A 15,642-nucleotide genomic window follows, 5' to 3' on the forward strand; every position below is an offset into this window, starting at 1 on the left:
ACCTACACAATGAGAAAATATTTGCAAACTATTTATCTAACAAGAGATTAATAACCAGAATATACTTAAGAAGCTCAAACAACTCAATAGGAAAAAATCTAATAATTTAATTTAAAATGGGCAAAAGATCTGAATAGACATTTCTCCAAAGAAGACCTACATATATCTTTTGTCTTATTGATAATAACTGTTTTAACATGTGTGAAGTAACTGCTCATTGTGGGGTTTTTTTAAACACCAAATAAGCAAATGAAAAGGTTTTCAGCATCAATGATTACCAGAGAAAGGCAAATAAAAACTACAATGAGATATCATCTCACTCCAGTTAAAAAAGCTTTTATCCAAAAGACAGGCAGTAACAAATGCTGGTGAGGATATGGAGAAAAAGGAATCCTTGTACACTGTTGGTAGGAATATCAATCAGTACTGTCTCTGTGGAAAACAGTATGGAGTTTCCTCAAAAAACTAAAAGTAGAACTACCATATGATCCAGCAATCTCACTAGTAGGTGTATACCCAGAAGAAAGGAAAGTAGTATATCAAAGAGATAGCTCCACTCCGATGTTTCTTACAGCACTGTTCACAATGGCCAAGATTTGGAAGCAACCTAAGTATCCATCATAAGATGAATGAATAAAGTAAATGTGGTACATATACATGATGGAGTACTATTCAGTCACAAAAAATAATAAGATCCTGTCATTTGCAACAACATGGATGGAACGGAGGACATTGTGTTAAGTGAAATAAGCAAGACACAGGAAGACAAACTTCACATGTTTTCACTCATTTGTGAAGCTAAAAATTAAAACAATTGAACCCATGGGAGTAAAGAGTGGAATATTGATTATCAGAAGCTAGGAAAGGATTGGGAAGGAGAGAAGTAGGGATGGTTGATGGGTACAAATATATAAATAGAATGAATAAGGTCTAGTATTTGACAGCATGAAAGGGTGACTACAGTCAACAATAATTTATTGTACATTTTAGAATAACTAAAAGAGTGTAATTGGATTGTTTGTGATACAAAGAAAGGATAAATGCTTGAGTTGATGGGTACTCTACTTACCCTGATGTTATTACTGCACATTGAATGCCAGTATCAAGTATCTCATGCACCCTATAAATACATACACCTACTAGGTCTCCATAAAAATTAAAAATTAAAAAACACAGGCCTGGTACAGTGGCTCATGCCTGTAATCCTAGCATTTTGGGAGGCTGCAGCGGGAAGATCACCTGAGGTCAGGAGCAAGAGACTAGTCTGACCAACAAGTCAAAACCCTGTCTCTACTAAAAATAAAAAAAAAAATTACCCAGGCATGGTGGCATGTGCCTGTAATCCCAGCTACTTGGGAGGCTGAGGAAGGAGAATTGCTTGAACCCAGGAGGCAGAGGTTGTAGTGAGCTGAGATCACACCATTGCACTCCAGTCTGGGCAACAAGAGCTAAATTCCTTCTCAAAAAAATTAATTAATTAATTAACTAAAAACACAATAAGCTTTTACTTCACCCATGCTAAAATGGCTATTATCAATAAGACAACAAGTGCTGGTGAGGACATGGAAAAAAGAGAACCCTTGTACACTGTTTGTGGCAATGTAAATTAGGATAGCCATTATGAAAAACAGTATGGAGTTTCTTCAAAAAATTAAAAATAAAGCAACTACCATATGATCCAGCCATCTCACTACTGGATATATTACCTCCCAAAAATGAAGTCGGTATGTCAGAGAGATACCTACACTACCATTATTCACAAGATCCAAGATAGGGAAGCAATCTAAGTGTCCATGAATAGATGCATGAAGAAAATAAGTGTGGCATACATGTGCAATGGAATACTACTCAGCCTTAAAAATCAGGAAATCCTATCATTTGCAGCAACATGGATGGAACTGGATGACTTTACACTAAGTGAGTGTGCCAAGCACAGAAAGACAAATAGTAAATGATCTCACTAATAGTAAAAGTTAAACTTGTAGAAACAGAGAGTAGAATGGTGGTTATGTGAGTTAGGTAGAGGGTATGGTAGGAGAGATGTTGGTCAAAGGATACAAAATTTTAGTTAGATAAGAACAAGTTAAAGAGATCTATTGTACAACATAATGACTATGTTAATAACAATATTTTATATTCTTGAAAATTACTAAGATAGATGTTAAGTTTTCATCACAAAAATAATTGAGATAACACATGTTAATTATATCAATTTAGCCATTCCACAATGTATATGTATTTCAAAACATCATGTTGTACATAAGTACATACAATTTTATTTGTCAATTAAGATTAATTAATTAATGAAAAATAATTTGTATGGGTCTCCTGTGTTCATCAGGTCCAGAAGATTGACCACAATATATGGTTTATTGTGATTAATACTGTGACCAAATTTTATACATCAACATATAGTATAGATATATACTTCATAACATATACTAGTATGTAATACAACATAATATAATAAATATTAAAACATTAAGTTTTAAGTATGTTTAACAAATTTTAAAATTTCTAATATGTCAATTTTAAAAAAACATCATTTGGGGCTGGGCATGCCTGTAATCCCAGCACTTTGGGAGGCCAAGGCAGATGGATCACCTGAGATCAGGAGTTCGAGATCAGCCTGGCTAACATGGTGAAACCCCGTCTCTATTAAAAATACAAAATTCAGCTGGGTGTGGTGGTGAGCGCATGTAATCCCAGCTACTCGGAAGGCAGAGGCAGGAGACTAGCTGGAACCCGGGAGGTGGAGGTTGCAGTGAGCCAAGATCGTACCACTGCACTCCAGCCTGGGCAACAAGAGTGAAACTCTGTCTCAAAAAACAAACAAACAAACAAACAAACAAAAAACATCATTTGGAAACCAGCACAAGTAGAAATCTTCCATTCCCCAATAATTAGTGCCACAAGTATATGAACAAGACAATAAATCACTGCTTACTACACTATTCTAACTTAGTATGATGCTAAATAATAATATAAATGTCAAAGGTATAATCTTTAGCCAAAGGTAAATTGTACTTTCTTGTTTTAAAAGGCTTATCACTCTTATTTCTAGTGACCAGTTTAAAATGGTTTCTACATTAGGTAGTAATGACTTTATGTAACATGTCTACACACTAGTATTTTTGCTTCCATTTTGTTTAAAGTGCTTTCCAGCATTCTCAATGTCATGATTGATACAGAGACAGATAATATGTACATAGCACATTGGGAGCACTGGGATAAACAAAGAGGTTCTTCCCAGCCTCTGCAGATTTTGGCTTAAAGCAGCGTTCAGCAAACTTCTATGAGAATGAATCACGGTCAAAGTAAGCATTAGTTTAAATAAAACAGAGTTTGTGTTCCTCATTAGTAACCGCTAACTTACAGATTACAAGAGTTACCAACATTAACTCAAGTTAAAATGTTATTTTGAGACTACGAGTGATACACATATATTTAACTTAATCATTCCAAAGCCTGCCCTCTTTCATTTTTACCTTGCAAAACTCCCCAAGGGTAGTGACGGCCTCTGACCATCCTTTTTCCAACTTTCACTTCATCCATACTCCCCACCACAGCAAAGGGTAACAGCGCCTAAAGAACAAGAATGACATGAATTGAATTCTCTAGCACCAATAGAGCTTACTCTATTACTCTCACTCCTGTTATAAAAATGACAGGCCGGGCGCAGTGGCTCACGCCTGTAATCCCAGCACTTTGGGAGGCCAAGGCAGGTGGATCACGAGGTCAGAAGATCGAGACCATCCTGGCTAACACAGTGAAACCCCGTCTCTACTAAAAATACAAAAAATTAGCCAGGCGTGGTGGTGGGCGCTATAGTCCCAGCTACTCAGGAGGCTGAGGCAGGAGAATGGTGTGAACCTGGGAGGTGGAGCTTGCAGTGAGCTGAGATCACGCCACTGCACTCCAGCCTGGGCAACAGAGCGAGACTCCATCTCAAAAAAAAAAAAAGACAGAGATGAAGATATTGTAATAAATTTAATTAGACAGGGATCTACCCTGCATCTCATTTTAAGACTTGACAGTATGCACTAATCGGTTTCTGTCAGCATCAGTCTCAGGCTGTGCACACAATTGGAAACTGTCTACTGAGCAGAGCCTAAAGCAAGGTACCCTGCTATGGGAAACACAGAGAAAAAAGACTTTTAGTAGACATAATTTTTCTCACATTTTGGGAGGACAAAGTGGGCAGATCACCTGAGGTCAGGAGTTTGAGACCAGCCTTGCCAACATGGTGAAATCCCATCTCTACTAAAAATACAGAAATTAGCTGGGCATGGTGGCAGGCACATGTAATCCCAGCTACTTGGGAGGCCGAGGCAGGAGAATTGCTTGAATCCAGGAGGCGGAGGTTGTAGTGAACTGAGATTGTGCCATTGCACTTCGGCCTGAGCAACAAGAGTGAGACTCCATCTTAAAAAAAAAAAAGAAAATTGTCATCTTTCAAATGTAAGCTAATATTTCAGGTATTTACTAGCATAAAATATTTACACAAATAGAGTTTAGTCATCTTTACTACTGCCCTCCAAAACCGGAGACAATACAGCATTCCACATCCAACCCTCATCTACCTGTTTTTGAGGCTAAGTCCTTGGCAAGTTCATTTGAGAGTTGGAGGCTCCCTTTTACCACTCAAGACCTACATGTGAAAAATAGGGGCCCTGCCTTGGATGCAGCAAACAGAGAATATGAAGGCCCTGACCATCCTTGCCTAGTTCATGAGGCAGTGGTTCATTGTGTGGGGAAGTAATCCAAAGAACCTCAGACTGCTGCTCCTCCTCAATGAGCTCTCAGTTACCAGTGGGTGCCTGAAACTTCAGGGGAGGGGATAACATGCCATTGTTTCCACCCACAATTCCAGGACCTGCTTCAGAGATTTTGCCTTGGAGGAGAAACAGGCCATGAAACAGAGAAAACCCATCCAAAAATTTATATGCAATCCCAAGGGACCTGAATAGCCAAAAAAATATTGAAAAGAAAGACCAAAGTTAGAGGTCTCACACTTCTAGAATTCAGAACACATTACAAAGCTATAGTAATCAAAATAGTTTGGAAGTAGCATAAAGACAGACATGTAGACCAATGGAATCAAATACAGAGTACAGAGTTAATACTTCCTAACCTATTCTTCTGTTGATGGACATTTGGGTTGCTTCCATCTCTCAGCTACTGTGGATAATAATGCAATTTATATGGCTTTACAAATATCTAAGTAAGACTCTGCTTTCAATTCTTTGAGATATATACCCAGAAAGAGGATTGTTAGATCGTATCGTAATTTTATTTTCAGTTTTGGACAAACCACCTCTATTAGTCTGTTTTCATGCTACTGATAAAGATATACCCGAGACTGGGAAGAAAAAGAGGTTTAATTGGACTTACAGTTCCACATGGCAGGGGAAGCCTTAGAAGCATGGTGGGAGGTGAAAGGCACTTTTTACATGGCAGCAGCAAAAGAAAATTAGGAAGAAGCAAAAGCAGAAACCCCTGATAAACCCATCAGATCTCATGAGACTTATTCACTATCACAAGAATAGCATGGGAAAGACCAGCCCCCATAATTCAATTACCTTCCCCTGGGTCCCTCCCAAATCTTGTGGAAATTCTGGGAGATACAATTCAAGCTGAGATTTGGGTGGAGACACAGCCAAACCATATCACCACCATACTGTTTTTCATAGTGGTTCTAGATGAGAAAAATGACAAAACTCTATGGAAAAAATCAGGGACTATCTAAATAAATGGAGAGACATTCCAGGTACATGGATAGGAAGACTCAATATTGTCAAGATGTCAATTTTCCATAACTTAACCTATGGATTCACCACAATCCCAATCAAAATTTCACCAAATTATTTTGTGAATAGTAACAAACTAATTCCAAAATTTATATGAAAAGGCAAAAAAAAAAAAAAAACTAGAATAGCCAACACAATATTGAGGAAGAACAAAGTTGGAAGATATACTATTCAACCTCAGGATTTACTACAAAGCCATAGTATTCAAAACAGCATGGCATGGGCAAAATAATAGATAAACAGATCAATAGAACAGAGTAGAGAGCCCAGAAATATGCCTACACAAATATAGTTAACTGATATTTGACAAAGAAGCAATGGGAATTCAATGTGGACAAGATAATTCTTTTCAACAAATGGTGCTGGAACTGAATACTCACATGCAAAAATAAGAATCTATAAACAGACCTTACATATTTCACAAAATTAACTCCAATTGGATCATAGACCTAAATGTAAAGCATAAAATGATAAAATTCCTAGAAGATAATGTAGAGTCCTATTAGGGAAGGACAGTCAGGCTGGTGGGAGCAGGGGAAATCAAAAAAAAAAAAAAAAGAAGAAGAAATAGATAAGCTACACAGCCCTCCTGCACAAATAACTCACAATCTTCCTGTGCCTAGCTATCAGCAGACCCTCAGCTGATACAAAAAATTGCAAGTTAGCTCACTGCCACTGATAGCGGCAGGAGGCAGACAAATGCCTAGGCAGGTAGGGGCAAGTCCCCAGGGAAACACCACCTCTAAGCCAAGGACACTTTAAAACCTGAAAGCCAAGCTACAAGTCAAATCCACAGACCGGACTGAGAAGCTGTCGTCCTGCTTGGTGCTCTTTTTTTTTTTTTTTGAGATGGAGTCTCGCTCTGTCGCCCGGGCTGGAGTGCAGTGGCCGTATCTCAGCTCACTGCAAACTCCGCCTCCCGGGTTTACACCATTCTCCTGCCTCAGCCTCCCGAGTAGCTGGGACTATAGGCGCCCACCACCTCGCCCGGCTAGTTTTTTGTATTTCTTTTAGTAGAGACTGGGTTTCACCATGTTAGCCAGGATGGTCTCGATCTCCTGACCTCGTGATCTGCCCGTCTCGGCCTCCCAAAGTGCTGGGATTACAGGCTTGAGCCACCGTGCCCGGCCTTGGTGCTCTTTCCTCTGACTGATCCCCGCCCTTCACTGGTTTACATACACCTACGCTTCCCAATTTTTTTTTTTTTTTTTTTTTGAGACTGAGTCTTGCTCAGTTGCCCAGGCGGGAGTGCAGTGGCGCGATCTCGCTCACTGCAAGTTCCGCCTCCCGGGTTCACACCATTCTCCTGCCTCAGCCTCCCGAGTAGCTGGGACTATAGGCGCCCACCACCTCGCCCGGCTAGTTTTTTGTATTTCTTTTAGTAGAGACGGGGTTTCACCGTGTTAGCCAGGATGGTCTCGATCTCCTGACCTCGTGATCCGCCCACCTCGGCCTCCCAAAGTGCTGGGATTACATGCGTGAGCCACTGCGCCCAGCCAATTTTTTTTTTTTTTTTTACATTGTTGTGCCCACCTTTGGGTCATGCCTTTGTTTTAACTTTTCTGCATATTCACAAACCAATCAGCATGCACTCCCCTATTCTGAGCCCATATAAGCCCTGGGCTTAGCTGCACAAGGAGAGAAACCACCCCCAGGTCCCCTCTCCACTGAGAGCTGTTCCATCACTCAATAAAATTTTTCTCTGCCTTCCTCATCCTTCAATTGTCAGGGTATCCTCATTCTTCTTGATGTGGGAAAAGAGCTTGTGAACCCCCGATCTCAGGTAGAAGCTATAACACAGGCAGGCTAGGGCATGCTGGTCCAGCCGCAGGCCCAGCCACTGTGCAAGTCAGACTGGGCCAAGTGTATTGGAAGCCGCCTGTGTGGCAGGCAGCATGCCCAAGCAAGGCCTAGGTAGGGGTGCCACTGGCTGGAGGTCCCTGGCAGGCAAGATGACTAAGAAGAATCCTGCTTCACAACCTTGGCATTATCAGCACTACACAAAGCCCTCGTCAGCTTCTACAGCCTAAGAACTAGCCTATAAAATCTCGAGCAATCCTTTGTTTGTAGTCAGCTTCTTTCTTGCAAGCTGCCCTTTGCCCCCCCAGCAATGTATTTTCCTACTTTCTTTAATAAATCTACCTTCCCTACCTACAACAAGGTAAATTTTTTTTTTTTTTTTTTTTTTTTTGAGAGAGAGTTTCACTCTGTCACCCAGGCTGGAGTGCATTGGTGCAATCCTGGCTCACTGCAACCTCTGCCTCAACAAGGTAAATTCTTTTATGCCTGCGCCACCAGTCCAGATAGTCATCATTCCCCCACAACAGATAACATAAAAGGAAATGCAGGTGACTTTGGGTTTAGCAATGACTTCATCGATATAACACTGAAAACATCATTGATGAATGGAAAGAATTGATGAGTTGAACTTCATTAAAACTAAAACTTCTGCTAGCAAAAGATACTGCTACAGATAACAAGATAAGCCACAGACTGAGAGAAAATCTTTGCAAAACACACACTTGATAAAGGACTGATGTTCTGTAAGAAATCAAACATATATCTCAGTCCTGGGCCCAGTACAAACACATTCCTCCATATATCTCAGTCCTGGGCCCAGTACAAACATTCCTCCATTTGTCTCAACTTCCTGGGCCCAGTGCAAACATTCCTCCATTTGTCTCAACTTCCTGGGCCCAGTGCAAACATTCCTCCATTTGTCTTAACTTTAGAAAAACACCACCTGGAGAGTCCCCGATAAGGTCACAACCGTTTGTGGAGTGCTTTTACTGAAAGCGCGGGAACCAATAAAAAAACTGCTAAATGTATAACTTAAAATGTTAACCAATTGTAATGCTGTAACCCAAAGAATTCCCTTGTTTCTCTGTAACCTTACATATCCTGTTTACATCGGGCTATAAAAAGTGAGCACATGCATCGTTCAGGGCCCTCTTGTATGCTGTGGAGCAGAGGGACCAAGTTCGAACTTGCAGTAAAGATCCTTGCTGCTTGGCTTTGACTCTGGACTCTGGTGGTCTTCTTCGGGGAATAAACGGTCTGGGCATAACAGTTCAAAATATACAAAGAACTCTTAAAACTCAACAACAAGAAAATGAACAACTCAACTAAAAATAAGCACAAGATCCAAATAGCCACCTCAACAAAAAAGATAGTCAGTTAAGAAATTAGCATGTAAAAAAGAAGATCAATATCACACATCCTCAAGGAATTGCAAATTAGAAGAAAAATACATGATACTACACAATTACTAAATTTCCACCCACTGAATCTAAAATAAAAGTTAGAAATTTTTTTTAGGCCGAGCACAGTGGCTCACATCTGTAATCCCAGCACTTTGGAAGGCTGAGGTGGGCAGATCACCTGAGGTCAGGAGTTCAAGACCAGCCTGGCCAACATGGTGAAATCCCATCTCTGCTAAAAATACAAAAAAAATTAGCCAGGCATGGTGGTGTGCACCTGTAATCCCAGATACCTGGGAGGCTGAGGCAGGATAATTGCTTGAACCCGGGAGGTGGAGGTTGCAGTGAGCCAAGATCACGCCACTGCACTACAGCCTGGGTAACAAGAATGAGACTCCATTTCAAAAAAAAAATTAAATTAAATTTCCAAAATCCAAAACACTAACAACACCAAATCCTGGCAAAGATACAGAGCAGCAGGAACTATCACTCATTGCCTGTGGGAATGCAAAATGGCATAGCCACATTGTAAGACTGTTTGGCAGTTTCTTTCAAAACTAAATGTACTTTTACCATATGATCCAGAAGTGCACTCATCAGTATTTATCCAAATAAGTTGAAAACTTGTGTCCGTACAAAAGCCTGCACACAAATGTTTATAGCAACTTTGTTCATAATTGCTAAACTTGAAAGCATCCAAGATGTCCTTCAATAGGTGAGTGGATAAACAATCTGTGGCATACCTAAACATGAAATATTATTCAGTGATAACAAGAAATCAGCTATCAAGCAACCAAAAAAGACACAGAGAAAACTCAAATACATATTTCTAAGTGGATGAAGCCAATCCGAAAGTTTTACATGAACTGATTCCAACTATATGATATTCCCAAAATTAAAAATTATGGAGAGTAAAAAGATCAATAGTTGCCAAGGGTAAAGGGAAGAGAAGGAGACAGAAATGAATAGGTCAAGTACAGGTGATATTTAGGGCAGTGAAACTATGGTGAATGTTACTGTAGATAGAGGTCACTAGACATTTGTTTAAACCCATACAATGTTCAACACAAACAGTGAAGACTTGTCAGATATGAACTTTAGTTTACAACTTACCAATATTGCCTCATCAAGTGTAACAAATGCACCACACTTAAGGTAGGATGTTAACAATAGAAGAAAATCAAGGGAGGGCCTTAAGATCTCTGTTCTTTCCGCTCAATTTTTCTACAAATGTAAAACCACTCAAAAAACAAATAAAAGTATTTTACATTTAAAAAGAAGGATGAGGCCGGTCGTGTGGCTCACACCTGTAATCCCAGCACTTTGGGAGGCGGAGGCGGGTGGATCATTTGAGGTCAGGGGTTTGAGACCAGCTTGGCCAATGTGGGAGACCCCGTCTCTACTAAAAATACAAAAATTAGCCAGGCATGGTGGCGGGTGCCTGTAATCCCAGCTATTCAGGAAGGTGAGGTAGGAGAATTGCTTGAACCCTGGAGGCAGAGGTTGCAGTGACCCGAGATCATGCCACTGTACTCCAGCCTGGGCGAGAAAGTGAGGCTCCATCTCACAAAAAAAAAAAAAAAAAAAAAAAAGAAGGATGGAAGTTGGGATGAAATAAAATTATAAGGAGATTCCAATAAAGGCTAAATTGTAGTCCAACTAGTTTGCAAGACAGAAACAAATAATAAGAAAACTGGGAGGAGGCATCCCGGGGTTGCAACAAATGTCAAACACTGACCTCAGAAATCATTCCTTAAAAGGAGACAATTTGATAGAATTCATTTAGAGAACAATATCTTTAACAGGGCAGTGCTGCAAACAATTGAGCAATCAGCTGGCAATTAGTGGAACTTATCAGCTGGGTATGATCATGTGAAAAGAGAGAGGGCAACCAAAACCACTTCATTCAGTGCAGCTATGGGCCTGCCTAAAACTGCATCTTAAGGAGGAGCAACATCAGAAGCTTAACATTGTAGAAGGAGAAACAGACTTTACTCAAACAATTCTGCCAGTTACTGAACAAATACATAACAATAACAAGCTCTAGGGGAGGAGATAGAACTGGCATCCCAAGTTGTTACAATGCAGTATCTAAAATACCCCATTTGTAACAAAATGTTACACAGAATGTATAAAATAAAATATACCCCTAAAAAAGAAAGAAAAAAAGTGGTCAACAGAAACTGGCTGTGAGATTGCTCAGATGTTGGATTTATCAAAAAAATATTTTATTTCCAATAGTCATTACAATTATGTCCATAGATCTAAGAGACACCAAGATTAAAGAATTAAAGGAGAGTGACACCTGCAAGATAAGAGACTAGAAGATCCCAGTTCTTATCCCCCAAGAAAATGCTAATTTGGCAAGCATCTATGGACAAAAGTGCCACTGTGGGAGCTTTGGGATCCAGATAGCAGATTATGATATTCTAGTACATCTGAAGACCAAGGAAAGCCCCTTTAAGAAGGCAGGCTCCGTGTTAGCCAGGATGGTCTCGATCTCCTGACCTCGTGATCTGCCTGTCTCGGCCTCCCAAAGTGCTGGGATTACAGGCTTGAGCCTGGGCGACAGACCGAGACTCCGTCTCAAAAAAAATAAAAAAAATTAAAAAAAATAAATAAATAAATAAAAAAGAAGGCAGGCTCACACCTTAGTAGCAAATACACTAAGTGCAGACTCAGCAGACCTATAAGCATCCGCATTTCTCTGTGGACTTGGCTCCAACCCCACATGCCCGAAGCACTGAAGCTCCTTGTCCAAAGTCCTTCCATGAGCTTCACCCACATACAGACTGACTGCAGAACCCAGAGAAGACCAGGACCCGATCCATCCCACATGACCATGGTCCCTAAGGTAGTTACGCCAGTTGGGAGCCTAACATGAGAGTGTCTTTACCTAATAAAACCAGTGTGTAAAGACAAGAAGACAAGACTGCTCCTTTAAATAAGCAAAGACCAATGCAAGACTATGAAGATTACAAAGAATCAAACATGACCCCACAAAAAAAAGAGAAAAAATATCTCTAATATAGAGCCATTAACTGGCCCTAAAATAATGAAGATCCATGTGCTACTTGAAAAAAAATCAAAATAATTGTGCTTGTTTGCTTTGACAGACAGAGTCTCGCTGTGTCGCCCAGGCTGAAGTACAGTGGTGTGATCTCAGCTCACTGCAACCTTCACTTCCCAGGTTCAAGTGATTCTCCTGCCTCAGCCTTCAAGTAGCTGGGATTATAGGCGTGCACCACCACACCCAGCTAGTTTTTGTATTTTTAGTAGAGACAGGGCCTCACCATGTTGGCCAGGCTAGCCTCAAACTCCTGACCTCAGGTGATCCACCCACTTCGGCCTCCCAAAGTGCTGGGATTACAGGTGTGAGCCACCACACCCGGCAAAAATTCAAAATAATTGTCTAAAAAAAAAGCTAAATAAGCTTCAAGCAAACACAGATAAACAACAAAATGAAATCAGGAAAACAATACATGAACAAAATTAGAAGTTCAATAAAGAAATGAAAAACACACAAATATTCTGACTCTAAAAAGTAAAATAATTGCACTGAGAATTTTAGTGGACAACTTCAACACAAGACTCAATCAAGCAGAAGAAAGAATGAGTGAACTCTAAAACAAATTATTTGAAATTATCATTAGATGAACAAAAACAAAAAGAATGGAAAAAGTGAAGAGAGCCTATGGAACAAATGGAAAATCATCAAGCAAACCAATGTATGCATTATAGAAATCGCAGAAGAAGAAAAGAGAGAAAGAAACAGAAATAGTATTTAGCGAAACAATGTCTGAAAACTTTTCACATCTAGGTAGAGAAATTAACATCCACATTCATGAAGCCCAAATATTCAAAACCCAAATAGGTAAACACCAAGACAAATTATAATTAAATTGTCAAATGTCAAAGACAGAATTTGGGGATTTGGAGGGTTTTTTTAATGATTCTCTCTCCTTTAATTATTCACATCCCTCTGTGAATGAGTAATAAATACGTATTTGAGAAATAAAATTGTATATATTTCAGGTGTACAGCTTGTTTTAATATGTATATACATGGTAAAAAAAATTGCCACAATTAAGTTATTTATCATATTTATTACCTCAAATAATTATTATTTTCTTCGCTTTTTTGGGGGATGAGAACATGTAGATCTACTCTTTTACCAAATTTCAAGTATACAATGTTGTATTGTTAACTATATTCACACTGCCATACATTAGATTTTCAGAACTTATTCATTTTGAAAACTGAATCTTTGTATACCCTGACCTATATCACAAAGAGAATTTTGAAAGCAGCAAGAGAAAAATATCTTGTCCCATATAAGGGAGTCTGCGTAAGACTATCAATGGATATCTCAACAGAAATCTTGCGGGTCAAGAAACAGTGGGATGACTTAATGTACTGGAAGAGAAAGACCAAAAGGAATACTTTACCCCCAAAAAGCTGTCCTTTAAGAATAAAGGATGGGCTGGGCGCGGCGGCTAACGCCTGTAATCCCAGCACTCTGGGAGGCTGAGACAGGCAGATCACCTGAGGTCAGGAGTTCAAGACCAGCCTGGCCAATATGGCAAAACCCCATCTCTACTAAAAATACAAAAATTAGCCAATGTGATGGAGGGTGCCTGTAATCCCAGCTACTCAGGAGGCTGAGGCAGGAGAATTGCTTGAACCCAGGAGGTAGAGGTTGCAGTGAACCGAGGCCATGCCATTGCACTCCAGCCTGGACAACAGGAGCAAAACACTGTCTCAAAAAAAAAAAAAAAAAAGAATAAAGAACAGTGCTCCCATCTGATCGTTTCAGCTGTGGCCTGGCACTCTTCTGAGAGCCCAGCCCCCAGGTACTTGCAATCAGCCCTGACACTGCTGCCACTTTAGCACTCTGCAGTTGCCTGAGCATTCTTCTTGCCCCTGCCTAAGTCTTCTGCCAGTTGTGTGGGGGCCAGCCTGCCCCTCTCTATCACAGCCAACACCTGAACTCTGGGTACCTGAGGACACATACACCAGCCTGTTTCTGATCCAGTCCCTCCAGTACTTATGCATACCATCCAGAGCACCATATAGGGATCTGAGAATCAAGAAAATGGCTAGCCCAGTTCACCATTGGCACCTGATCACTCCCTCTGGAGACTAAGGCTGTGCTGACCCAGGCGGCCGACACTACAACAGCTGAAACCCACCCTCCTGTGCTGAAAGGTGAAGCTGCTTCCCCTATGTACACAAAGTAGCAGCGTTCCTGCATGAGAGAACGGGCAAGCCACAGGGCTGTCTGTATTGGGCTGAGGGAAGAGGTCCTACCCTGAGGTTGCTCCTGTGAAGAGCCACAAGACGGGCATTTTCAATGGCTCTTGGCTACATTATGACCTGGAGATAGATGACAGTGTCTGTCTGAACTAAGAGTCATGAGCTCTGGGACAGGGGTAGGATAGGGAAACAGATCATGTTCCTACCTACATAGGAGGCAGAGCTGGGACAGCTCCTCCCCCCCTACAGAGACCTGTGAGCATTTCACCAGGAGGTACCCCAGCCACCCCTGTAAAGGCTACTGTTCATGTTCATCATTGAGATGTTGGTGGGTAAGCTTTGTGGTCCAGCTCTGCCAAGCTTTGTCTTCCCCTCTAGGCTGAACAGGCAACTCAGAGTCTAGGTATTACATAGACCAGCCTATCACCTGAAACAACAGAGAGGAAATCACAGTAAACAAAGATCAAACACACACCATCTGCTTCTGCCATAGCTGGCTCTTACTCATAAGTGCCACTTACTGGCATGGAGGTTAAATGGCACAAACCAATAAAAAGTCTACTGACAGAAGGGCACAGGGCTAAAAAAACAAAGCCAGGCCGGGCGTGGTAGCTCACACCTGTAATCCCAGCACTTTGGGAGGCCAAGGTGGGTGGATCACGAGGTCAGGAGATCAAGACCATCCTGGCTAACACGGTGAAACCCCATCTCTACTAAAAAAATACAAAAAATTAGCCAGGCGAGGTGGCGGGCACCTGTAGTCCCAGCTACTCGGGAGGCTGAGGCAGGAGAATGGCGTGAACCCGGGAAGCAGAGCTTGCAGTGAGCCGAGATTGCACCACTGCACTCTAGTCTGGGCGACAGAGTGAAACTCTGTCTCAAAAAAAAAAAAAAAAAAAGAAAAAGAAACAAAGCCAAAGCCCCCTACCCAATAGACACTATAGTTACACCCACAAGGGGGAAAAGCCCCATCTAAATTAAAATTAAAGTAAATTCAAAAATAAAAAGTGACAGCTTTCCCAGATGAGAAGAAACCATCATAAGAACTTTGGCATCATGAAGAAAAAAAAAAAGTAGAATGTTTTGACACTACCAAAGGACGCACTAGCTCTCTAGCAATGGATCCTAACCAACCAAAATGACAATTCTGAAATGAAAGATAATGAATTCAAAATATGAATTATAAAGAAGCTCAATGAGATCCAAGAGAAAGTGGAAAATCAACACAAAGATACCAGAACAATGCAGAATGTGAATGAAGTACAAATATCTTTAAATAAAAACAATGGATTTCTGGAAATGAAAAACACACTGAAGGGTTGGGTTACAGATGAAAGCTTTAACAATAGGCTAGACTAAGCAGACAGAAAATAGGA

General features: G+C 40.7%; 1 protein-coding gene across 1 annotated transcript in view; it reads right to left on the reverse strand.

Annotated features, from left to right (window-relative positions):
- SEPTIN14 (septin 14) overlaps positions 1-15,642 on the reverse strand; it is a 59,004-nt gene that overhangs the window by 23,490 nt on the left and 19,872 nt on the right. The window contains exon 6 of the mRNA XM_033192146.1: positions 3,489-3,585. Coding sequence (XP_033048037.1) covers positions 3,489-3,585 — 97 coding nt within the window. The remainder of the gene's footprint in view (positions 1-3,488; positions 3,586-15,642) is intronic.

Source organism: Trachypithecus francoisi, unplaced genomic scaffold (genome assembly GCF_009764315.1).
Source record: "Trachypithecus francoisi isolate TF-2019V2 unplaced genomic scaffold, Tfra_2.0 Lachesis_group4, whole genome shotgun sequence".
Classification (NCBI taxonomy): Eukaryota; Metazoa; Chordata; class Mammalia; order Primates; family Cercopithecidae; genus Trachypithecus; species Trachypithecus francoisi.